Source organism: Manis pentadactyla, chromosome 10, assembly GCF_030020395.1.
Source record: "Manis pentadactyla isolate mManPen7 chromosome 10, mManPen7.hap1, whole genome shotgun sequence".
NCBI lineage: Eukaryota > Metazoa > Chordata > Mammalia > Pholidota > Manidae > Manis > Manis pentadactyla.
The window spans coordinates 26,307,632-26,334,441 of NC_080028.1; the positions used below are offsets into that span (position 1 = coordinate 26,307,632).

Genomic DNA, 26,810 nt, shown 5'->3' on the forward strand with positions numbered 1-26,810 from the left:
AGAAGTAGCTATCTCCATATCAACAGGTAATTACATGGAGAAGCGAGGGCATATCTGGACCAGAGAGGCTGGGGGGGCCCCTTTTTGCAGCCAGGTTGTGAGAGACACGGGCGGGCGACTGTTTGTAAGCAATAAACGGTTTTCCCCCACTTTATTTCTCCCTTTGATTTTGGTTCAAAGGTATTTTGCCCCGGGTTGGGAAAATATCCACACCCCCAGGAGTTACAGCCTTGAAGCATTTAAGTGCATCATTATCAGTAGTGACTAATAATGTATTTGTTATAGCTTGACTGTTTTGCTGCAGTAATACAGTGAAAAACAACATGTTTGAGATAGAAACAACATAAACATAGTACATAATATGATGCTTCACACTTCACAAAACACTTTTACATGAACTCATTTGAAAATATATTCGCTTCATCTTTTCAAAGGATCTAGAAGCATTTTCCAGAAGTCATTCCATTCACTGCTTGGTAGGCTTCAGGTTATTTTCTTCCTCTCAGTGTAAAAGTCCAGTCTCTTGGTTTGTGAATACCAGCAGAGTGGTAGGACTCCAGAGCTGTGATTTTTTGAGTTTAAATAATGACATTGTGCCTGGAAGTGAGTCCCAAGTCCATGTCCTTGTTTTGGCACATTGTTTATCTGCCTGCATTATGATTACTATTTTTATGAAACAGATGCATTTTCTTGAATCACTTCATATATCTGTTACCAGAATAGGATTTAATATTCCTAAGGAGATGGGCCAAGCATGGGCTTTAGAAAAAGTGAGGCATGTGAGCGACATTAGTCTATTAAATATTGTTGCTATGATCAAAAAATAACCATCCCAAACTTCCTTGGTCAACTAAAATTCCAATTCCTCTTACACCTTCTTTTGATTCTTTACTTTCTCTCTGGCAGAAATTAGAAACAGGAAAGGAGTAGGGAAAGGGAACCAGATTGGACAACTGGAGGGAGGGAAACCCAACAGACCCGTTAATCGCGTCTAACCAATTAACCGATTAATCGGTTTATTCCCTCTTTTGCTTCCATCCAGAAGCGAAGCGCTTCCAAAAGTAATGAAGATCCAGCCTAGACTCGGATAAGGCCAGGGTCACTCTGACAAATTTTACAGAGCAGCCTGAGGTGCCCCTGCAGGTACCCGTCGCGGAGCGCCCTCCTTCCCTCGCGCCCTGGGACTTCCCCAGGTCGGTCCCTGGACTTCCCAACCGCAGCCCGATCGGGTACGCGATCGTCGCGCGGGCGCGGCCTCTGACGGAGCGCGGGCGTGTGCTCGGCGGCCGCGGCGTCCCCTCGCCCACCGGAAGGAGCGGCGGCGCTAGCGTCCTGCCGCCCGCCCATCATGCTGCCGCCCACGCAGCGGCCGCTTCCGATTGGTCACAGGCCTGGGCCGAGCTCCTTAAAGCACCGCCCCCCACGGATGGACAGGCCTGGAGGGCGTGGCGGCGGCGGGCGGGTCCGCCCAGCTGTCAGTTACAAGGGCGGCCCGGCGGGCGGGCGCTAGCCGGCTACTTCGTCGCTTGCTCGCGCGCGCTCCCTCTCGCCTCCTGTGGGGAAGTCGGGGCTGCCCGAGCGGCCGCCGTCACTGTCTCGTCCCCTCCCGGCTCAGTACCTCCCGTCCGCGCACCCCGGAGTAGTGAGTGGCCCCGCGTAGGGTCCAGGGAGTCACCGCGGCGGCGCCGGGTGGTGGTTAAGCCATGTTAAGGAGGATTTTGCAGAGGGTAAGAGAGTGAAACCGTCTTTCGGGCAGCACGTGAGCGGGAGAGCCGGAGCCTCGGGCCGCGGGCGCCGCCGCCGCGCTGAAGAGCCGAGGCGGCGGCACAGGCGCCTCTCCTCAGCCGCGGCTCCTGCCACCCCTAGGCCCCGCAGCCGGGAGGCGATTAGGCCTTGGTTGTCCGCCCCGGGGGCGGGCCGCGGGGGCGGGTGGGGCGGCGGCGGAGCGGCAGGCCGGAGACCGAGGCCGGGCAACGAGTGACCAACGGCGCAGCGCGCCCAGGCCCGGCGCCGCGCTGCTGCGCGGGACTGCTGTCACTGCGAGCCGGCGGCCGGAGGGAGGGTGTGGTGCCGGTGCTTTCCTTCTCGGTCCTGGAACGGCAGTGACGATGGTTAGTGTCTGCCGGACCGGCCTGGTGGACGCCCCGTGGAGATCGCGGCACGCTTGCCTACAGACATCCTCCCCGCCCTCCCCGCCCACCGTGCCCCCAACTTTACGCCATACGCACCTGCCACGCAGGGCTTCGGTTTCCTATCTGTACAATATTGGAGGGTAACGTGGTGAAACCCCATTACTTAGCGTAGGCCCAGTCGTGGTACCGACACTTACTCGCAGTCAGCTGGGAAGGAAGATATTACTCACTGTTGGAAACTTTTGTTTTTCCAATTAAAAATGCGTTTTTCGCTCCCAGCTCAGTACCTTTTTGAGCTATCCAAGAATAAGTCGGCAATAAGCTTTATCCAGTGGTATACTCTTAACTCCTTCACTCTCTGCCAGTGCTATCTCTATTTGAGATTTGGAAAAAATCTTAATATAGAGATACTAGAACACTGGAAATCTGTAGGTACATTGTTTAGGAATCAGTTCCTAGAATAACAAAATCTCTGATCAGTTACTATACTCATCTTTTTGTTTTGGGTAGCTTTTTCAAAATTTTTCTTTTTGAAATTGATAAGGTGCATCAAAATGTTAATGATAGAAAGATTGTTGCCAAACCCATTGGTTACTGAGCAAGTAGGATGCTAGATCAGAGGACAAATGAAACGAGTGAACTTGTAGTATTACGGCAAGGAATGTGCAAAGGAGAGTTGAGTCATCCACTATACAGAAAGGGAGTGTTCTTGCTCCTGCATAGCTTTGTGAAATGTTCAAGTCATGTGCGACCTGGTCACAGGGCAGGGGGAGAAATAGTTAACTTATGTACCGGCCAGCAGTATTGACATTTGATGATTTTTTTTCAGTCAGTTTTTTGAAATCTTGATAAAGCCGATGATTTTGGCAGTAGCAAGGGCATGCCCTTTACTCTCAACATCAGTTCCTATGTTTAACAGTAGACATCTGTGTATGATTTACTTGTAGGACTTCGAGATTTTTCTTTTATTGGACTAAGAGGAACTGATTACCTCATGCCTCAGATTGTGTTTCTGTCATAGTTCCACAATTGAAGATTATTTTGTGGTTTGCTTTAAAGTTTGTAAATAAAACAAAAAGTGTTTACTGACTTAAGAATAGCTTTTGGTAGTTACAGGTTAGTTTTCAGAAATATGGGATGCTTTCCAGTACTCTTGGTTAGTGTTAAGCATTGTGATTATATAAAGGTCAATGTAGAATTGGTACATACAAATCAACTGTTACAGAAGTTTCAGTTGAAACTGCGGAATTGGAATTTGTTCTGGTTGTTGCTGAGATGTGATCATCACATACGAATAAGTCAGTTGACAACTGTGTTTCTCAACCATGGCTCTGTTGACATTTGTGACTGGGTAGTTCTTTGTTGTGAGGGGCTGTCCTTTTTACTGTAAGATGTTTAGCAGCATTCCCAAATCCCTTTGCCTCCAGTGTGATAACCAAAAATATCTCCAGACTTTACCAAATGTTCCCTCAGGACAAAAGTGCCCCCAGTTGAGAACCACGGTGTTAAATGTATGTACTGTTTTATAGGAAAGTTTAATTGTTTTTCATAGTTAACTACTTAAACTTAACTTTCTTTTTTTTTAATGTATTTAAAATGAGTGTCAGTAAATGCCAGGCATATGCTAGGGGCTGGGAAATAACTATATAAGATAGGGGCTCTACCTTTAGAATGCACAGCCTGGTCAGGGAAGTGGACTTTAGAATTAATTACAGTGCTCTGTAGTAGAATGAAGAGTGCCCTGGGAGCTTCTTTGTGGGAGTGTGTTGAGGTAATTAGGAAAAGCTTCACGGAGGAGGGCATATTTGCAGTTCAAAAGAAGGAACAGCATGTCAGGCAAAGGGAACATCAAATGCCAAGGTATGAAGTCCTAAGAGGGGCAGGTGATATTAGGGGAATGTAAATAAGTTTAGGAAGTAAATTATGTGCAGGGATTGGTGGGACATAAGGCTGAAGAGGTAGCTGCAGACTGGATCATGAGAGGAGTAGAGCCCCTTCAGAGGAGTTCAGCTTTTATCTTGTAGACGGGTCAGGGTTAATGCTCAACATTTATCAGGGGCATTTTAAAGAAGTCTTTGACTTGCATTGCTACATTTGAACCTGCACTGTCTATTTTGTTAACTCCGTAGATGGTATTTACTGATAGGTATAATGAATATTTAAGTTATGTAACATGGCAACCATTTTATTTTATTCCACACTGATAATCTTATTTTTCATCAGTAGTAGTAAGATATAAAACTACAGTTGCTCAAAACAGCAATAGGTTCATAGACACTGAGAAGAGATGAGTGGTTACCATAAGGGAGGGGTTGGGATGGGTGGATGAAATAGGTGAAGGGAATAAAGAGGCACAAAATCTCTATCATAATATCAGTTAGTTATGAGGATGAAAGTACAGCATAGAGAAGATAGTGAATAGTTTTGCGAAATCTTTCTATGTTGACGGTAGCTGTACTAGTTGGGGTGATCATTTAATAATGTAGATAACTGTCAAATCATATATTGTATACTAGAAACCAATATAATAATATTGTATATCAACTATACTTCAATTAAAAAAACCCCAGAGTTGCTGATTTAGATATTTTTGAAATGGTCTCTATGCTTTGAAATTACATTCCCTATGTTTTCAGATGACCTTTTCATTTTAAGTATTGTAAATTTTCTTCTTAATAGTGTCCTTTAAATAGCATTTTTGAAAGAAGAAACAGACAATGTGCTTATAGTCAGTTAAAACTATGAGCCTTTGAATATCACCAGTAAGGTCCCAGGGTACTTTACTTAGAATACTTAGTTTCTGGTTCTTTTTCTTCTTTTTTTAAAATTACCTTTCTGAAAGGTGTCTCTGGGCTTGAAAAATCTGCAAAAAAATAATTGAGGTAGCTACAGTATGTATGTAGCGAATACTTTGCTTAACAGTCCTTTGAAGAGAAATAGGAATTTAAAGTTCTTATTTGCCAGAAAGATGATCAGCATTTAGTACTTTAGGCATTTGTAAACTTTGTTGCCATTTTTTTCTTAAGGAATTAGCTGTGATTTAACATTAATCTGTTAGATTTCCTTTTACTGGTATATATCAATAATCCTGCCAAAGAAAAATGGATTTAATTATTCTAGAATTTTAGAAAAATGGCTTCTTTGATAGTCATCAGGTCTGTCTGACTTTAAAAATGAGCAAGTAGAAACAGAGATTAAGTGATTTATCCAAGGCAACAGAGTAGATGTCAAAACTGACAGTAGAGCCAAATATTCCCAAATCTCAATCCTTTCCCCTTTTTCTGGCACTGTTTTGCCTTTTCCCCCACTACTCAACTGACACAGTTAGCACTTTCCTAGCCACTGTGGAAGATATAAGAAAATATGAGACCTAACTTGTTTCGCAAAGAATTTATATGCTTAAGTGCCACAGTAAATGGAATAGATAATGAAGGCTGTAGTAGTACAGAGGAGGAAACATCAGAATGAACCTATGTGAGTGGGATTCTCATTGGAGAAAGTGGGTATGGGATGGGGTTTTAAAGAATGTGTGTAATTTGGAGAGGAGGAGAAAAGTTCCATTCTAAGAAGGAGTTACAGTATAAACAAAGATTTAGAGGTGGAAACAAGTTCATTCTTCCTGCCCTCCTTCATTCCTTTCCATGTTGCCTTTCAATGAACAGATATTTGTAACACTTGCTATGACTAGTTACTGGGGGTACAGCAGTGAATGAAATACAATCCCTACCTTTAAGTAGCTTAAAACCAAGTGACTTTTAAATCGATATCTGTTTAGAGCAGAGAGAAATTGAGGGAGAAATTTACAAAGATAGTATAATACCTCATTGTAGAGATTCTTGATTGTCTAGCTTAGCCCTGTCTACTGCAAATATGAATCACATATGTAATTTTAAAGTTTCTAGTAGCCACATTTAAGAAAAGTACAAAGGTGAAATTACTTTTTAAAATGTATTTCCTTTGATGCAATATATCTAAAATATTTCAACATGTAATCAATATACAAATTATTAATGAGATATCTAACATTTCTCTGTTGTATACTAAGTTTTTGAATCTGGTGTGTATTTTGCACTAACCGCACATCTCAGCTTAGACTAACCTTACAGCCTCATGTAGCTAGTGGCTGCTGTATTGGACAGTTTAGATATAGTTGAATACATATAGTACATATGTTTTTTTTTTTATTGAACGGTAGTTGACAACAGTATTACATTACATTAGTTTCAGGTGTACAACACAGTGATTCAACATTTATATACATGATAATTCTAGGTTCCAGCTATCACCATACCAAGTTGTTACAATATTTTGACTATATTCCTTATGCTATACATTACATCCCGGTTACTTATTTATTTTACAATTGGAAGTGTGTTTATATATATATATATATATATATATATTTTGTGAGGGCATCTCTCATATTTATTGATCAAATAGTTGTTAACCACAATAAATTTCTGTATAGGGGGGTCAATACTCAATGCACAATCATTAATCCACCCCAAGCCCAATTTTCGTCAGTCTCCAATCTTCTGATGCATAACGAACAAATTCTTACATGGAGTACAAATTCTTACATAGTGAATAAGTTACATGGTGAACAGTGCAAGGGCAGTCATCTCAGAAGCTTTCGGTTTTGTTCATGCATTATGAACTATAAACAGTCAGTTCAAATATGAATATTCATTTGATTTTTAAACTTGATTTATATGTGGATACCACATTTCTCTATTATTATTATTTTTAATAAAATGCTGAAGTGGTAGGTAGATACGAGATAAAGGTAGAAAACAGAGTTTAGTGTTGTAAGAGAGCAAATGTAGATGATCAGGTGTGTGCCTGTAGACTATGTGTTAATCCGAGCTAGACGAGGGCAATAAACATCCATGTATGCAGAAGATTTCTCTCAGAACATGAGGGGGGAGATTCTAAGCCTCACCTCTGCTGCTCCCCATTTTCTCACCAGATGGCCCCCTGTGACTGTGCCTGTCTTAGGTTGTTCCTCCCTTGAGGAATCTTACCCGTCTCTGGCTAACCAGTCATCTTCCGGGGCCATACAGGGAAATGTTAAGTTGGTAAGTGAGAGAGAAGCCTTATTGTTTGAAAAGGTTAGCTTTTTACTTCTTTGCATATTTATGCCCTGTGGCTTCTATGCCCAGCATTTGTCTTGAGGTGTCTTTACCACTTGGAAGAATTATGATACTCGGTAAATTCGACATGTGGCACGAGTTCTATTTAAAGGTTGTGATTAGGTAGGAAGAAGAAAAGCTATAGAAGTAGCAGACAGAAGAAAACCTGGGAAGATTGATTATTTCTTTGACATATCTTCTTGTAGAGTAACTTCAGCATGGATAGGTTTTAAACTACTAATTAAATTGTGCACACACATTAACATAATAGGAATATAGTTACCTAACCAAAGCATACCTGTAATTACCAGCCATCTCCAGTGAAACCAAGAAAACCAGTTAGGTACCTTAGGCATTTGTGAAAACTTATCTATGATATGGTGGATATTGTCCGACTGAACTTAAACAGTCTGAGAGAATTCAGATAAACTAGAACAACCCATTCCTGGGGACTGTTCATATCCCATATGTTCTTTTAACGATAAATAGTCTGTGGTTGTAAGATTTTGGAGTGCTACAATTTGCACTTCTCCTAATTCTTGGTTGAGTTCCAACAGTATAGATCCAGTCCAATTTTTGTTTTACTGTATGCTCAGGCCAGCTTAGATATCTCCTTCCTCATTCCCATGGCAAGTCCAGGAACTGGTGGGATGAGGGCATCTACACCTGTGACAGTGCATGGATCTTTGTTGGAGTTTTTTTTTTTTGCTGATCATCTTCTGTCATGAGTCTTCCCGAGAATGCTGATGTTGGAAGTTCTTTTTCATATCGTATCTTAGTTCATTTTCGGGGTAGCCAAATTAGGCTTTGATCCTCTGTGTAAACACAAACAGACCCTTTGCCTACACTTTTATATGCCCTTTATATCATTGTGTAGAGCTCATTGGAGGTCACCACACAGGAACTGCTTTTTTTTTTTTTTAACATTAATCTACACTTACATGACGAATACTTTGTTTACTAGGCTCACCCCTATACCAGGTCCTCCCTATATACCCCTTTACAGTAACTGTCTATCAGCGCAGCAAAATGTTGCAGAATCACTACTTGTCTTCTCTGTGTTGTACAGCCCTCCCCTTTCCCCCACCCCCCACATCATACATGCTAATCATAATACCCCCTTTCTTCTTCCCCCCCTTATCCCTCCCTACCCACCCATCCTCCCCAGTCCCTTTCCCTTTGGTACCTGTTAGTCCATTCTTGAGTTCTGTGATTCTGTTGCTGTTTTGTTCCTTCAGTTTTTTCTTTGTTCTTATATTCCACAGATGAGTGAAATCATTTGGTATTTCTCTTTCTCTGCTTGGCTTGTTTCACTGAGCATAATACCCTCCAGCTCCATCCATGTTGCTGCAAATGGTTGGATTTGCCCTTTTCTTATGGCTGAGTAGTATTCCATTGTGTATATGTACCACATCTTCTTTATCCATTCATCTATCGATGGACATTTAGGTTGCTTCCAATTCTTGGCTATTGTAAATAGTGCTGCGATAAACATAGGGGTACATTGGTCTTTCTCATACTTGATTGCTGCATTCTTAGGGTAAATTCCTAGGAGTGCAATTCCTGGGTCAAATGGTATGTCTGTTTTGAGCATTTTGATGGACCTCCATACTGCTTTCCACAATGGTTGAACAAGTTTACATTCCCACCAGCAGTGTAGGAGGGTTCCCCTTTCTCCACAGCCTCGCCAACATTTGTTGTTCTCTGTCTTTTGGATGGCAGCCATCCTTACTGGTGTGAGGTGATACCTCATTGTAGTTTTAATTTGCATTTCTCTGATAATTAGCGATGTGGAGCATCTTTTCATGTGTCTGTTGGCCATCTGTATTTCTTTTTTGGAGAACCGTCTGTTCTGTTCCTTTGCCCATTTTTTAATTGGGTTATTTGTTTTTTGTTTGTTGAGGCGTGTGAGCTCTTTATATATTCTGGACGTCAAGCCTTTATCGGATGTGTCATTTTCAAAGATATTCTCCCATACTGTAGGGTTCCTTTTGGTTCTATTGATGGTGTCTTTTGCTGTACAGAAGCTTTTCAGCTTAATATAGTCCCACTTGTTCATTTTTGCTGTTGTTTTCCTTGCCCGGGGAGATATGTTCAAGAAGAGGTCACTCATGTTTATGTCTAAGAGGTTTGTGCCTATGTTTTCTTCCAAGAGTTTAATGGTTTCGTGACTTACATTCAGGTCTTTGATCCATTTTGAGTTTACTTTTGTATATGGGGTTAGACAATGGTCCAGTTTCATTCTCCTACATGTAGCTGTCCAGTTTTGCCAGCACCACCTGTTGAAGAGACTGTCATTTCGCCATTGTATGTCCATGGCTCCTTTATCAAATATTAATTGACCATATATGTCTGGGTTAATGTCTGGATTCTCTAGTCTGTTCCATTGGTCTGTGGCTCTGTTCTTGTGCCAGTACCAAATTGTCCTGATTACTATGGCTTTAAAATAGAGCTTGAAGTTGGGGAGTGAGATCCCCCCTACTTTATTCTTCTTTCTCAGGATTGCTTTGGCTATTCGGGGTCTTTGGTGGTTCCATATGAATTTTTGAATTATTTGTTCCAGTTCATTGAAGAATGTTGCTGGTAGTTTCATAGGGATTGCATCAAATCTGTATATTGCCTTGGGCAGGATGGCCATTTTGACGATATTAATTCTTCCTAGCCATGAGCATGGGATGCGTTTCCATCTGTTAGTGTCCCCTTTAATTTCTCTTAAGAGTGACTTGTAGTTTTCAGAGTAAAAGTCTTTCACTTCTTTGGTTAGGTTTATTCCTAGGTATTTTATTTTTTTGATGCAATTGTGAATGGAGTTGTTTTCCTGATTTCTCTTTCTGTTGGTTCATTGTTGGTATATAGGAAAGCCACAGATTTCTGTGTGTTGATTTTGTATCCTGCAACTTTGCTGTATTCCGATACCAGTTCTAGTAGTTCTGTTGTGGAGTCTTTAGGGTTTTTTATGTACAGTATCATGTCATCTGCAAATAGTGACAGTTTGACTTCTTCTTTGCCAATCTGGATTCCTTGTATTTTTTTGTTTTGTCTGATTGCCGTGGCTAGGACCTCCAGTACTATGTTAAATAACAGTGGGGAGAGTGGGCATCCCTGTCTAGTTCCCGATCTCAGTGGAAATGCTTTCAGCTTCTCGCTATTCAATATAATGTTGGCTGTGGGTTTATCATAGATGGCCTTTATTATGTTGAGGTACTTGCCCTCTATTCCCATTTTGCTGAGAGTTTTTATCATGAATGGATGTTGAACTTTGTCAAATGCTTTTTCAGCATCTATGGAGATGATCATGTGGCTTTTGTCTTTCTTTTTGTTGATGTGGTGGATGATATTGATGGACTTTCGAATGTTGTGCCATCCTTGCATCCCTGGGATGAATCCCACTTGGTCATGGTGTATGATCCTTTTGATGTATTTTTGAATTCGGTTTGCTAAAAGTTTGTTGAGTATTTTTGCGTCTACGTTCATCAGGGATATTGGTCTGTAGTTTTCTTTTTTGGTGGGGTCTTTGCCTGGTTTTGGTATTAGGGTGATGTTAGCTTCATAGAATGAGTTTGGGAGTATCCCCTCCTCTTCTATTTCTTAGAAAACTTTAAGGAGAATGGGTATTATGTCTTCCCTGTATGTCTGATAAAATTCCGAGGTAAATCCATCTGGCCCGGGGGTTTTGTTCTTTGGTAGTTTTTTGATTACCGCTTCAGTTTCGTTGTTGGTAATTGGTCTGTTTAGATTTTCTGCTTCTTTTTGGGTCAGTCTTGGAAGGTTGTATTTTTCTAGGAAGTTGTCCATTTCTCCTAGGTTTCCCAGCTTGTTAGCATATAGGTTTTCAGAGTAGTCTCTAATAATTCTTTGTATTTCTGCGGGGTCCGTCGTGATTTTTCCTTTCTCGTTTCTGATACTGTTGATTTGTGTTGACTCTCTTTTCCTCTTAATAAGTCTGGCTAGAGGCTTATCTATTTTGTTTATTTTCTCGAAGAACCAGCTCTTGGTTTCATTGATTTTTGCTATTGTTTTATTCTTCTCAATTTTATTTATTTCTTCTCTGATCTTTATTATGTCCCTCCTTCTGCTGACCTTAGGCCTCATTTGTTCTTCTTTTTCCAATTTCGATAGTTGTGACATTAGACCATTCATTTGGGATTGCTCTTCCTTTTTTAAATATGCTTGGATTGCTATATACTTTCCTCTTAAGACTGCTTTTGCTGTGTCCCACAGAAGTTGGGGCTTAGTGTTGTTGTTGTCATTTGTTTCCATATATTGCTGGATCTCCATTTTGATTTGGTCATTGATCCATTGATTATTTAGGAGCGTGTTGTTTAGCCTCCACGTGTTTGTGAGCCTTTTTGCTTTCTTTGAACAGTTTATTTCTAGTTTAATGCCTTTGTGGTCTGAAAAGTTGGTTGGTAGGGTTTCAATCTTTTGGAATTTACTGAGGCTCTTTTTGTGTCCTAGTATGTGGTCTATTCTGGAGAATGTTCCATGTGTACTTGAGAAGAATGTGTATCCTGTTGCTTTTGGATGTAGAGTTCTGTAGATGTCTATTAGGTCCATCTGTTCTAGTGTGTTGTTCAGTGCCTCTGTGTCCTTACTTATTTTCTGTCTGGTGGATCTGTCCTTTGGAGTGAGTGGTGTGTTGAAGTCTCCTAGAATGAATGCATTGCATTCTATTTCCTCCTTTAGTTCTATTAATATTTGTTTCAGGTATGTTGGTGCTCCTGTATTGGGTGCATATATATTTATAATGGTTATATCCTCTTGATGGACTGAGCCCTTTATCATTATGTAATGTCCTTCTTTGTCTTTTGTTACTTTCTTTATTTTGAAGTCTGTTTTGTCTGATACCAGAATTGCAACACCTGCTTTCTTCTCTCTGTTGTTTGCTTGAAATATCTTTTTCCATCCCTTGACTTTAAGTCTGTGCGCGTCTTTGGGTTTGAGGTGAGTCTCTTGTAAGCAGCATATGGATGGATCTTGCTTTTTTATCCATTCTATTACTCTGTGTCTTTTGATTGGTGCATTCAGTCCATTTACATTTAGGGTGATTATTGAAAGGTATGAATTTATTGCCATTGCAGGCTTTAAGTTTGTGGTTACCAAAGGTTTAGGGTTAGCTTCTTTACTATCTTACTGTCTAACTTAACTCGCTTGTTGAGCTATTATAAACACAGTCTGATGATTCTTTATTTCTCTCCCTTATTCCTCCTCCTCCCTTCTTCATATGTTGGGTGTTTTGTTGTGTGCTCTTTTTAGGAGTGCTCCCATCTAGAGCAGTCCCTGTAGGATGCCCTGTAGAGGTGGTTTGTGGGAGGCAAATTCCCTCAACTTTTGCTTGTCTGGGAATTGTTTAATCCCTCCTTCATATTTAAATGATATTCGTGCTGGATACAGTAGTCTTGGTTCGAGGCCCTTCTGTTTCATTGCATTAAGTATATCATGCCATTCTCTTCTGGCCTGTAGGGTTTCTGTTGAGAAGTCTGATGATAGCCTGATGGGTTTTCCTTTGTAGGTAACCTTTTTTTTCTCTCTGGCTGCCTGTAATACTTTGTCCTTGTCTTTGATCTTTGCCATTTTAATTATTATGTGTCTTGGTGTTGCCCTCCTTGGATCCCTTGTCATGGGAGTTCTGTGTACCTCTGTGGTCTGAGAGGCCATTTCTTCCCCTAGTTTGGGGAAATTTTCAGCAATTATTTCTTCAAAGACATTTTCTATCCCCTCTTCTCTCTCTACTTCTTCTGGAATACCTATAATTCTTATATTGTTCCTTTTCGATTGGTCACTCAGCTCTCTTAAAATTCTTTCATTCCTGGATATCCTTTTATCTCTCTCTGCATCAGCTTCTCTGCGTTCCTGTTCTCTGTTTTCTAGTCCATTAATGGTCTCTTGCATCTCGTCCATTCTGTTTTGAAGTCCTTCCAGAGCTTGTTTTATTTCTGAATTCTCCTTCCTTAGTTCTTGCATATTTCTCTGCAAGTCCATCAGCATGGTTATGACTTTTATTTTGAATTCTTTTTCAGGAAGACTGGCTAAATCTATCTCCCCAGATTCCTTCTCAGGGGAAGATGTAGCAGATGCCGAAGCTGTCTGGGTTAGTCTTGTCTGGATCATATTTTTTTGCCTTTTCATGTTGACAGGTGCTATTGACTGTCAGCTGGGAGGGCCAAAATTTTCACTTGCTACTGGCCTTTCTTTACTGGGACAACTGCGACCCCTAGTGGCTTGTGTTGGGTAATTGCGTGTAGACTGGGTCTTTGTGTCTTGCCTGGCCGGAAGGGAGAAATTTCCCTTTCTGTGGGTGGAATTTGTCTCAGGCTGCTTCTCTGCTTTCGCAGCACCCGGTGGGGTAATGGATGGGGGGGCTGCTTGACTGTTTGCCTCCGTGAGGGGTCTCAGAGCTGTTGCCCAGGGGGTTAGTGCACCCGGTTTTCCCTGTAATTTCCAGCTGCTGTACTGTGACCTGGGTTGTTTCCGTCAAGCTGTTAAGTCCCTGTCCCTTTAAGACTTTCAAAAAGCCCCCGCTTTTCTTTGTCACAGGGGCATCAGCTTCGGCACCCGCTCAGAGGTCTTACTCCCTGTTCCCCCAGTATCCAGGGCCCCCTGGGCACGTACTGTGTCTGCGCTCTGGCCCGGATGGCTGGGGCTGGGTGTTCGGCAGTCCTGGGCTCCGTCTCCCTCCCGCTCTGCCTATTGTTCTCCCGCCGGGAGCTGGGGGGATGGGCGCTCGGGTCCCGCCGGGCCAGGGCTTGTATCTTACCCCTTTCACCAGTCGCTGGGTTCTCGCTGGTGTAGCTGCAGTCTGGCCACTGTCCTGCGTCTTCTGGTCTCTCTTTTAGGGCTAGTTGTGTTTGTTGTATTTTCAAAAGTATATATGTTTTTGGGAGGAGATTCCCACTGTCCTACTCACGCCGCCATGTTGGCTCCGCCCCCATGTGATGTACATATGTTTTTAGTATATATATGTATATACCTTATATGTTATATTATTATGTATATAATACATTTAGTATATCATTTTAAACTTTTTATTTTGAAGTAATTTCAAACTTACAAAACATGAAAATAAAATAATAAGGAACAGCTGCATACTCTTTATCCAGATTTACCTATTGTTAACATTTTATTCTATTTGCTTTATCATTTGCTCATTTTCTTCTCTCTTCTCTTCCTGTCTTCTCTCTCTCTCTCTCTTTATGTATGTAATTTTCCCCCCCTGAATTATTTGAGTATCAGTTATGGTCTTTCACCTCTGAATACTTCAGTGAAGAAGTGGGATATTCTCTTAGGTAACCACAGTTATCAACTTCATAAATTTACATTGATATAATTTACTATGCATAATTCCAATTCTGTCAGTTGATCTGATAATATCCTTTGTGGCATTTCCCTCTCACCAGTATATAATCCTGTTAGGATTACATATTGTATTTAATTTTCATGTTGCCTTTGCCTCTTTTAATCTGGAAGATATCCACAGAATTTCTTTGTAATTTATGAAATTTTTGGAGAATATAAATCTCCTCCTGCTTATATTTCCCTACAATATGCCTCATGTATTTTGTCTGACATTTTCTTGCGTTTAGATTGAGATTATGCATTCTTGGTTACAGTGTTGCCTAGAGGATGTTGTGTCCTCAAGTAATCACATCTGCAGGCCCATATCTTTTTGTTATTCATAGGTGATGTTCATTTTGATAACCTTGTCAAAGGTCAAGGTATAGCTCAATATTTTAACTGTATAATAATAGTTTTTCCTCCTTAGCAATTAATAGGCAAATACTTATAAGACCATGCAAATATCCTGTTCCTTATAACAAATTTTTCCTAGATTTATCATCCATTGTTGATCCTTGCCTGATTTAGTCTACACCATAATAACTGTGAAATGAGGATTTTCCCACTCCAGCACACCCTCCATGTTTAGCAGTTGGTCTTTGGCTTTTCCTCCCCTCCCTCCTTCTCCCCCTCCCTCTCTCCTTCCTTCCCTCTTTCCTTCTCTTTGAGCTCCCTCTTTCCTTCCTCCCATGCTTCCTATTGGTATGGACTCAGTTGCAATTCTTACTAGTTTACGACTCATCACTGTACTTAATTATTTTGGTGCTCTAATTTCTCAGATTTGGGAGTCCCTTCAGGGTGGCTCCTATGTCCTTTTGATATGCTCTTATCATTTTTTTGAGCTCCTCCTTTCTTTCTGGCATAACGAGGTATCCAAGCTCAGGCTTTACCTATCCTCTTCCAGATCTGAAATTAGCCATTTCTCTGAGGAGCCCTATTCCTTTTAGTGGGGAGTGGTTTAGAGTCAAAGGTCTGGGGTGGCTTTCCTTCTTGTTTCTTTCTGCAAACAAAGGTAACTGAACTTTATTCTGTAGGCATTAGGAAATTAGTAAGATTTTATTATGCAGTGAAATATATTTGTTATGTTCAGGAGGAAAAATTTTCCTGTACCTCTTTGGGTCTCTGGGTGCAAATAATTAAACTGACCAAAGATAAACGGGAAAACCATAAAAATTTGATTAAATTGTTCATGTACATGGGAGCCTTCCCAAGAGAAGGAAGTCCTGAAGAAGTGACCAGCACAGAAAGTGTTTACACTTTTTAGACAAAGAAACAATATGTTGTGAAGAATTGACAAGAGAGAGGAGTTTGGGCTGAAGAGACAGTGATAGTGAAGAAGTAACTAATAAGATGAGGGTTAATTTAACAAGGTTTGTTTGTACAGATTTCTCAGCCTGAAATTCTCTGTCTCTGGTGATGAGAATGTCTTTTCTCCTGTACAGTAAGGGTGTCTTTCACATAGGAGTTTTATCTCCTGCTTTCAGGAAGAAAAAGGAGGGTCGGAGTGCATTGATTGTTCTAAAGTGCCTTTAAAAAATAACCAATATGCCAAAGTGGCATATTTTGGGGTGGCATATTTTGCTTTCCTTGAAACATAAAGTAAGAGTTAATAGTATTTGTGGAATGAATATCAAAAGGCATGTTTTAGGAAGATTAATTAGTGTTGCATATGACATTAAAACCATAGAAGAGTATAGGCAGAGATTAGATGGGAGTGATTTTAATATTTTAGACACCAAGTAGTAATGAATTGCATTAAGATGATGACAATGTGAGAAGAAAAAACGTGATGAATAGAGAAGACCTTTTGACATATCTATTCCCCAAACATCCATTGTAGGCCTGCTATGTGCTGTGGACTCATCATTTACTTTGATGAGTAAAACAGAAATGAGCCCCTGTGGAGCTTAGTGTTCAGGGGAGGGCAGAGGAACTGTTCAAAGAATCATCTAATTATATGGTCACATTCTTGGATGAGCCTTAGGAACACCAAAAGCATAAAGTTAGAGGGCCCTGATCTAAACGAAGGTGTTAGAGAAGGCTTCCCAGATTAGTTACACATTTAAGTTTGATGAAATTGTTACTTATTTATTGAAGCAAATTTTAGAAAGTGGAATTATTTTCTCTTTGTGGATTTATTTTAAGTGTGTTAAGAATAAAGAAGAGATTAAGATATAAAGGAACCAGGCCTGAACTAATTTTTCTGTTTTTGTCCTGTTTTTTTTTCTAGAGCTAAAGCAACAGTATAATTAGTGGCTAAGAACCTGAACTATGGAGTTAGACTGCCTGGGATGGTATCTGTACCCGTACTAGCTGAGTATCTTTGGGCAAGTTACTCGACTTTCATAGAAATGGTCATAATAGTAGTACCCTTTTCATAGGTTTGTTGTGAAGACTAAATGAATTAATACATGTAAAGGCCGTACAACAGTAGCTGGCACATAGTAAGCTCTCTATAAATGTTAGCTGCTGCTAATTTTCGTGTTTTGTAATTATTATGTATTCCAGATTTCTTCAAGGAACAACTTATCACTCCCTTTTTTATCTCTTACTAATCCCTATTTTTTTGTGTGTGTACACATTCATTCATCATACTGTTGAACATTTATTCTGTGCTGGGTTTGGGGATATATTGTACTGGGTTTGGGGATAAAATACTCTTGAGGAACCTTAGCAGGGAGACAGATACTTAGATAATTACAAAACATTGTGATAAGTATTAATAGATACACAGAGGAAGAGTTTGTGAACACAAAAGAAAAGCAATTTTGTGGTAGGAAGGGTTGGGGGGTGTAGACGGAATGGAGATTGTTGAAGGCCTTGCAGATGTGGAAAGTGACTCAGGCAAGAAGGAGTATGGGAGAGAAGGCATTTTTAGAGATGGGGAGCAGGGAAATACAAGAACATGAAATGGCTTAACACAGAAAAGGGGAATTGTTAATATTTCTGTATGTGGATGAGGATTGAAACTGGAAAGGGTTTTGGACTTTATACTATGGACAATAAGGAGCCATGGAAAGTTTTAAATGATTAAAGTTATTTTAAGGAAAACTCTCTATGGGTAAAATTGCAGTATTTCCAGAATCTCTCGCCTAGCTTTAGTGCATCTCTGTATCAACAGGCGTTTCTAAGGGGTGGAGAGAGTAATTCATCTTTGTATCAGTGGGTAATTACCTAGGCAACCGAGGGCTTATCTGAACCTGAGAGGTTGCAGGTAGGCTTTGCTTGCTTCTGCTGGAGCAGGAGAGAGACGGCCCCGGTACTGCAGTTTGTAAGTAATAAACGGGTTTTAAACTCTGTTTCTACCTTTGATTTTGGTTTTAGAGGTATTTTGCCCTGGGATTTTCTCTCCCTGGAGTTATACCTTCCAAAAATATTTTTCCCTGGTAATCTTTATAAAAAGTAAATCAGGTGAATTACTTTTCTGTCTAAAATCTGTTGGTGACTATTCAGTGTCCATAGGAGATTTTACCTTTGCACCCAAAGCCCATAATGCTCTGGCACCTTTGTACCATCTAATGCTCATCTTCACATACCTCTGTTTATGCACTGAACTTCCCATCTTCTCTAATTGTGTTTCCTACAACTTACCCTGTTCTCTCTCATTTTTTCAAACCCTCTGTGGACGCTCTTTATGCTGCTCAGAGTCCTATCACTTGTCTATGTTGCTCAGTTCAGGTGACATTAGGAGTTACTTGCCTGCTTTTTTTTCTTCTCCCAAAGAACCCTAAACTAATTAAGAGAATGGACTTTTGGAATTAGACCTTTGTTTAAGCTCTGGGCTCCCCCACTCATAAGGGTGAAACCTTGTGTAAAATTTCAAGCTGAGACCCAGTTGCTTTGTCTGTTAATTGAGGATAATATGTACTTTACAGTGTTGTGGAAGGATTTAATGAAATGATGTTCATGAAGCACTCACCACAATATCTAGCATTCAGTAAACACTTAGGATGTAGTAGCTGCTACACTACATACCTCTAGAAAATGTATTACATTGTTTTTATAATTTGTTTACTTCTTCCCTATTGGACTGAGATTCCTTAGGGTATGGATTTTGTTTTTTTGTTAATGAGTGGGACCTAACTTAGTGTTTGAGTCTTGGTGGTTTTTTAGTAATACATGTTGACTACTTGGTGGCTGTGTAGAGAGGCTCCATTAAGGGAGAGACCAACTAGCAAATAATGACTTTTTAGTTCTTAAAATTGTTGCATGTTAAAATCATTCAGAATCCTTAAAAAAATAAAAAAATAAGAAAGATTTCCAAGTCCTTCCAATGATTTAGAATTCTGAATCTCTAGTTCTTGGTCCAAGCTTAAATTCAGGAATTGGCTTTAGGGTTAGAAAAGAATAGACTGACTCAAGAAAGGTAAGAGAGAGAATTGATAGGACTTACTGACCTATGAGTAGTTTGGGCAGCTGAGAGGATGGTGGAATGGACTAAGGTAAAGAATAGAAAAGGAGGAGGAACAAGTTTGGTGAGGAAGATGAGTGTGAAATAAAGGTTAGACATGATTGGTGGGAGCTAAAGAAATAGAAAAAGGGAGCACAGACTACTCTTCCAAGAAATACGGAGCAGAGGAAACAAACTAGTATTAAATACATGAATGAAATTTGCCATCCTGGTCAATGTTCTAATAAATGTCTTTTACTTTAAAGGATTGTAAACTTCCTCAAGTCAGTTTAAATTGAAAGGCAGATTTATTGTTAAGGTTTCAAAGTGATCCAAGAACAAGTAATTGATGGTACAGTTGGGTCTCTAGAGAGTAGGACCTAGAATGGTGTCAGTGACAGGGACAGCTCTTCTTTCTGTCTCACACTCTCTCATAGACCCAGGCAGCTTGTCTCTGTGTCCATCCTCCTCATTGCTGCTTACTCAGTATGCTCAAGACCCCAAATGGCTATGCGACCATATGATTCTACTTCCTTTTCACCTTAGTTTTTTGCATGACTAGTGTCTCAATTCCTAGATCCCAGGAGAAGAATCTAGGGTCATGCATAGATCTGTAGCTGGCCAGTAAAGTTGCTACCTTTGGGCCAAGTGTCCATCGCTAGTTTAGTCAACCAGGGTTGGGAATGGAGTGGGATCTTACATTAATTAGGACTCTTCCTTTTGGAGTTGCGTTACTATGAGACACTTATTTTATAGATCATCTAGAGTGATACTAGTTCTCATTAGGTTCATCTGGTTCCAGGAATAAAGGCTTCATCAGGTTAGCTCAAAAGTAGGATTGTTGTGGTTAAAAGGATACACTTGGTAATAAGAAAGGTGGAATTTCATGGAAAAACAAAACCAGAAACTAGTATGGGGCTGAGCCTCTGAGACATTTTCACTGGGAGACTTTGAAGGATCCAAGGCAGTGCTACTCAGGAATTCCATGACAGGCCTATTCATTCCAGTGTTCAGTGACTCCTCACGTACTTGTGTCCCTTGTATCTATCTATCTATCTATCTATCTATCTATCTATCTATCTATCTATCTATCTATCTATCTATCTATCTATCTGTCTGTCTGTCTGTCTGTCTGTCTGTCTGTCTGTCTGTCTGTCTGTCTATCTATCTATCTATCTATCTATCTATCATTATCTAATCTATCTATCTATCTATCTATCTATCTATCTATCTATCTATCTATCATCAATTTTTATTAAGGTATTACTGATACACACTTTTGTGAAGGTTTCACATGAAAAAACAATGTGGTTACTACATTTACCCATATCATCAAGTCCCCACCCATACCCCAGTGCAGTCACTGTCCATCAGTGTAGTAAGATGCCACAGATTCACCGTTTGTCTTCTCTGTGCTACACTGTTTTCCCCGTGATCCCCCACACCATGTGTACTAAACACAATACCCCTCAATCCCCTTCTCCCTCCCTCCCCACCCACTCTCCCACACACCTCCCCTTTGGTAACCACTAGTCCCTTCTTGGAGTCTCTTGAGTCTGCTGCTATTTTGTTCCTTCAGTTTTGCTTCATTGTTATACTCCAAAAATGAGGGAAATCATTTGGCATTTGTCTTTCTCCGCCTGTCTTATTTCACTGAGCATAATATCCTCCAGCTCCATTCCTGTTGTTGCAAATGGTAGGATTTGTTTCTTCCTTATGGCTGAATAGTATTTCATTGTGTATATGTACCACATCTTCTTTATCCATTCATCCACTGATGGACACTTAGGTTGCTTCCATATCTTGGTTATTGGAAAAAGTGCTGCAATAAACGTAGGGGTGCATATGTCTTTTTGAATCTGAGAAGTTGTATTCTTGGGTAAATTCCAAGGAGTGGGATTCCTGGGTCAAATGGTATTTCTATTTTGAGTTTTTTGAGGAACCTCCATATTGCTTTCCACAATGGTTGAACTAGCTTACATTGCCACCAGCAGCGTAGGAGGGTTCCCCTTTCTCCACATCCTCCCCAGCATTTGTTGTTCTTAGTCTTTTCAATGCTGGCCATCCTTACTGGTGTGAGGTGATATCTCATTGTGGTTTTAATTTGCATTTCCCTGATGATTAGTGATGATGAGCATCTTTTCATGTGTCTGTTGGGCATCTGAATTTCTTCTTTGGAGAACTGTCTCTTCATATCCTCTGCCCATTTTTTAATCGGGTTATTTGCTTTTTGGGTGTTGAGATGTGTGAGTTCTTTATATATTGGATACTAACCCCTTGTCGGATATGTCATTTACAAATATATTCTCCCATACTGTAGGATGCCTTTTTGTTCTGTTGATGGTGTCCTTTGCTGTACAGAAACTTTTTAGTTTGGTGTAGTCCTATGAGTTGATTTTGCTTTTGTTTCCCTTGCTCGAGGAGATGCGTTCAGGAAGAAGTTGATTATGCTTATATTCAGGAGATTTTTGCCTATGTTGTCTTCTAAGAGTTTTATGGTTTCATGACTTACATTTAGGTCTTTGATCCATTTTGAGTTTACTTTTGTGTGTGGAGTTAATAATCCAGTTTCATTCTCTTGCATGTAGCTGTCCAGTTTTGCCAACACCAGCTATTGAAGAGGCTGTCATTTTCCCATTGTATGTCCATGGCTCCTTTATCATATATTAATTGACCATATATGGTTGGGTTTATATCAGGGCTCTCTAGTCTGTTCCATTGGTCTATGGGTCTGTTCTTGTGCCAGTACCAAATTGCCTTGATTACTGTGGCTTTGTAATAGAGCTTGAAATTGGGGAGCATAATACCCCCAGCTTTATTCTTCCTTCTCAGGATTGCTTTGACTACTTGGGGTCTTTTGTGGTTCCATATGAATTTTAGAATGATTTTCTCTAGTTTGTTGAAGAATGCTGTTGGTATTTTGATAGGAATCGCATTGAATCTGTAGATTGCTATAGGCAGGATGGCCATTTTGACAGTATTAATTCTTCCTATCCATGAGCACAGGATGTGTTTCCATTTATTGGTATCTTCCTTATTTCTCTCATGAGTGTCTTGTAGTTTTCAGAGTATAGGTCCTTCACTTCCTTGGTTAGGTTTATTCCTAGGTATTTTATTCTTTTTGATGCAGTGGTGAATGGAATTGTTTTCCTGATTTCTCTTTCCGCTAGTTCATTGTTAGTGTATAGGAATGCCACAGATTTCTGTGTGTTATTTTTGTATCCTGCAACTCTGCTGAATTCAGATATTAGATCTAGTAGTTTTGGAGTGGATTCTTTAGGGTTTTTTATGTACAATATCATGTCATCTGCAAATAGGGACAGTTTAACTTCCTCCTTGCCAATTTGGATGCCTTTTATTTTTTTGTGTTGTCTGATTGCCATGGCTAGGACCTCCAGTGCTATGATGAACAGAAGTGGGGAAAGTGGGCATCCTTGTCTTGTTCCCGATCTTAAAGGAAAAGCTGTCAGCTTCTCGCTGTTAAGTATAATGTTGGCTGTGGGTTTGTCATATATGGCCTTTATTATGTTGAGGTACTTGCCCTCTATACCCATTTTGTTGAGAGTTTTTATCATGAATGGATGTTGAATTTTGTCAATTGCTTTCTCAGCATCTATGGAGATGATCATGTGGTTTTTGTCTTCTTTTTGTTTATGTGGTGGATGATGTTGATGGATTTTCGAATGTTGTACCATTCTTGCATCCCTGGAATAAATCCTACTTGATCATGATGGATGATCATTTTGATGTTTTTTAAAATTTGGTTTGCTAGTATTTTGTTGAGTATTTTTGCCTCTATGTTCATCAGGGATATTGGTCTGTAATTTTATATTTTTGTGGTGTCTTTGCCTGGTTTTGGTATTAGAGTGATGGTGACCTCATAGAATGAGTTTGAAAGTATTTCTTCTTCTTCTACTCTTTGGAAAACTTTAAGGAGAATGGGTATCAGGTCTTCACTAAATGTTTGATAAAATTCAGTGGTGAAGCCATTTGGTTCAGGAGTTTTGTTCTTAGGTAGTTTTTTGGTTACTGTTCAATTTTGTTGCTGGTAGTTGGTCTGTTCAGATTTTCTGTTTCTTCCTTGGTCAGCCTTGGAAGGGTGTATTTTTCTAGAAAGTTGTCCATTTCTTCTAGGTTATCCAGTTTGTTAGCATATAATTTTTTATAGTATTCTCTAATAACTTTTTGTATTTCTGTAGTGTCTGTAGTGATTTTTCCTTTCTCATTTCTGATTCTGTTTATGTGAGTAGACCCTCTTTTTTTCTTGATAAGTCTGGCTAGGGGTTTATCTATTTTGTTTATTGCCTTGAAGAACCAGCTCTTGCTTTCATTGATTCTTTCTATTGTTTTATTCTTCTTGATTTTATTATTTCTGCTCTAATCTTTATTATGTCCTTCCTTCTACTGACTTTGGGCCTCATTTGTTCTTCTTTTTCTAGTTTCGTTAATTGTGAGTTTAAACTGCTCATATGGGATTGTTCTTTCCTGAGGTAGGCCTGTATTGCAATATACTTTGCTCTTAGCAAGGCCTTGGCTGCATCCCACATATTTTGTGGTGTTGAATTATTGTTGTAATTTGTCTTCATATATTGCTTGATCTCTGTTTTTATTTGGTCATTGATCCATTGGTTATTTAGGAGCATGTTGTGAAGCCTCCATGTGTTTGTGGGATTTTTCATTTTCTTTGCATAATTTATTTTTAGTTTCATACCTTTGTGGTCTGAGAAACTGGTTGGTACAATTTCAATCTTTTTGAATTTATCGAGGCTCTTTTTATGGCCTAGTATATGATCTATTCTTGAAAATGTTCCATGTGCACTTAAGAAGAATGTGTATTCTGCTGCTTTTGGGTATAGAGTTCTGTAGATGTCTGTTAGGTCCATCTGTTCTAATGTGTTGTTCAGTACCTCTGTGTCCTTACTTATTTTCTGTGTGGTTGATCTGTCCTTCAGAGTTAGTGGAGTGTTGAAGTCTCCTAGAATGAATGCATTGCATTCTATTTCCCCTTTTAATTCTGTTAGTATTTGTTTCACATATGTAGGTGCTCCTGTGTTGGGCACATAGATATTTATAATGGTTATATCTTCTTGTTGGATTGACCCTTTTATCATTATGTAATGTCCTTCTTTGTCTCTTGTGACTTCCCTTGTTTTGAAGTCTATTTTATCTGATACAGTACTGCAGCTCCTGCTTTTTTCTTCCTATCAGTTGCATGAAATATGTTTTTCCATCCCATCACTTTTAGTCTGTGTATGTCTTTGGGTTTAAAGTGAGTCTCTTGTAGGCAGCATATAGATGGGTCTTGTTTTTTTATCCATTCTGTGACTCTATGTCTTTTGATTGGTGCATTCAGTCTATTTACATTTAGGGTAATTATCGATAGGTATGTACTTATTGCCATTGCAGGCTATAGATTTATGGTTACCAAAGTTCACAGTTAACTTCCTTTACTATCTAAGAGTCTAACTTAACTCACTTCATATGCTGTTACAAATACAATGTAAAGTTTCTTTTTTTTTTTTCTCCTTTTTCTTCCTCCTCCATTCTTTATATGTTAGGTATCATATTCTGTACTCTTTGTCTATCCTTTGATTGACTTTGGGGATAGTTAATTTAATTTTGCATATACTTCATAATTAGTTGTTCTACTTTCTTTGCTGTGGTTGTATTACCTCTGGTGACAGCTATTAAACCTTAGGAACACTTCCATCTGTAGCAGTCCCTCCAAAATACACTGTAGAGATGGTTTATGGGAGGTAATTATCTCAGCTTTTGCTTATCTGGAAATTGTTTAATCCCTCCTTCAAATTTAAATGATAATCTTGCCAGATAAAGTAATCTTGGTTCCAGACCCTTCTGCTTCATTGCATTAAATACATCATGCCACTCCCTTCTGGCCTGTAAGGTTTCAGATGAGAAGTCTGATGATAGCCTGATGGGCTTCCCTTGGTATGTGATCTTCTTTCTCTCTCTGGCTACTTTTAATAGTCTGTCCTTATCCTTGATCCTTGCCATTTTAACTACTATATGTCTTGGTGTTGTCTTCTTTGGGTCCCTTGTATTCGGAGATCTGTGAATCTCCATGGTCTGAGAGACTATTTCCTTACCCAGATTGGGGAACTTTTCAACAATTACCTCCTCAAAGACACTTTCTATCCCTTTTTCTCTCTCTTCTTCTTCTGATATCCCTGTAATGCAAATATTGTTCCATTTGAATTGGTTGCACATTTCTCTTAATATTCTTTCATTCTTAGCAATTCTTTTTTCTGTCTGTGCTTCAGCTTCTTTGTATTCCTCTTCTCTAGTTTCTATTTCACGTATCTTCTCCTCCACCATATCTAATCTGCTTTTAGTACCCTCCATTGTGTTCTTCAATGATTGGATCTGTGACCGGAATTCCTTCCCGAGTTCTTGAATATCTTTCTGTACCTCCATGAGCATGTTAATGATTTTTATTTTGAACTCCCTTTCAGGAAGATTCATGAGGTCGATGTCAATTACATCTTTCTCAGGAGTTGTATTAATTTTACTTTGAACTGTTTTCCTTTGGCGTTTCATGTTTGTATATGGCGCCCTCTAGTGTCCGGAAGCTCTATTCTCGGGAGCTGCTCAGCCCCTGAAGCAATGTTGGGGGTTGCAGGGGAGTGGTATTGGTGCCTGGGGGGAGGAAAGCTGTTTCCTGCTTCCCGGCTGCTATGCCTGTCTCCACTGCCTGAACCAGTGGGCCGACCACACAGGTATAAGCCTCTATGCTTTGCGTTTGTAGTTGCTGTAGACAGATCTTCCCTCTGGCTCGCCTAATCCCAGGGTAGAGTTTGCCAGCTTGCGATCCAGGTGGGGCTGACCGGGAGAAAGGTGCAGTAGGCTGTGTATCACAGAGGGTCCTTGAAGCTGTGTAGTCAGCCAGGGAGCTGGAGCACCTGAAGGTCATGAGAGCTCCCAGCTCTTGGGTGGAGTGCACCTGGACAATTTTGTCTATCTGTCCTTTCTCCTGAGCAGTAAGTTCTGTGCCATCCTTGCCCCTTTAGCAGCCCTCTTGCTTAGGGCTTCCTTGTTAGGAAGTCTCCCAGACTGTCTGCTTTTCTTTTGTCCCAGAGCAGCCGGATATGGATCCTTGCTTTCCACAAGTGGCTGGAATCTCAGTCTCTCCAGGAATTCTGCCTGTCTTAGCTTTCCAATCCCCTAATCATGAGAGTACCATGCAAGCACCATTAAATGTAGGTTTGTTCTCCCAGAGCAGATCTCCAGAGTTAGGTATTCAGCAGTCCCAGGCCTCCACTCCCTCCCTACTCCATTTCTCTTCCTCCTGCAGGTAAGCTGGGGTGGAGAAAGGGCTTGGGTCCCACCAGGCCACAGCTTTGGTTCGTTACTCTGTTCCGTGAGATCTGCTCTTTTCTCCATGTGTATGTAGTCTGGCGCAGTCCTCTTTCCTGTTGCTTTTTCAGGATTAGTTGTATTAATTATATTTTCGTATTATATGCGGTTTTAGGAGGAAGCCTCTGTCTCCTGTCTCACGCCGCCATCTTTAATCCCTCCGTATCTATATAGGTTTGTTCCTGCTGTCTTGCTGATGGGTTTCAGCCCCAGGCAAGTTCACTGTGTATTCAATGTGACCAAAGAAATTGGCAGCAAAGTGTTCTTGGGGTGAAAGGGTTATACTCAACTTTATTTCCAGGTGGCAGGTCAGTCACTAAAATCCTGTTCACTGTGAGCAAGTCTGCATGCGGCAAGCTGGTCTCTGCCTCTGGGCCCCTCTGTCTGCACAGCTGTCCTCTGGGCCTCTCTGCACAGTCACCCACACAGCTGTCCTATGGGCCTCTC

At 40.3% G+C, this 26,810-nt stretch overlaps 1 protein-coding gene across 2 annotated transcripts in view; it reads left to right on the top strand.

Moving 5' to 3' along the window:
• Nucleotides 1–1,457: 1,457 nt before the first annotated feature.
• Nucleotides 1,458–26,810, top strand: part of EEA1 (early endosome antigen 1) — a 141,006-nt gene continuing 115,653 nt past the window's right edge. The window contains exon 1 of one of the 2 annotated variants that reach the window (XM_057486515.1): nucleotides 1,458–1,727. In XM_057486515.1, the coding sequence (XP_057342498.1) occupies nucleotides 1,704–1,727 (24 nt within the window). In that variant the 5' untranslated portion in view covers nucleotides 1,458–1,703. The remainder of the gene's footprint in view (nucleotides 1,728–26,810) is intronic. The other variant, XM_036891056.2, reaches the window with a different exon arrangement.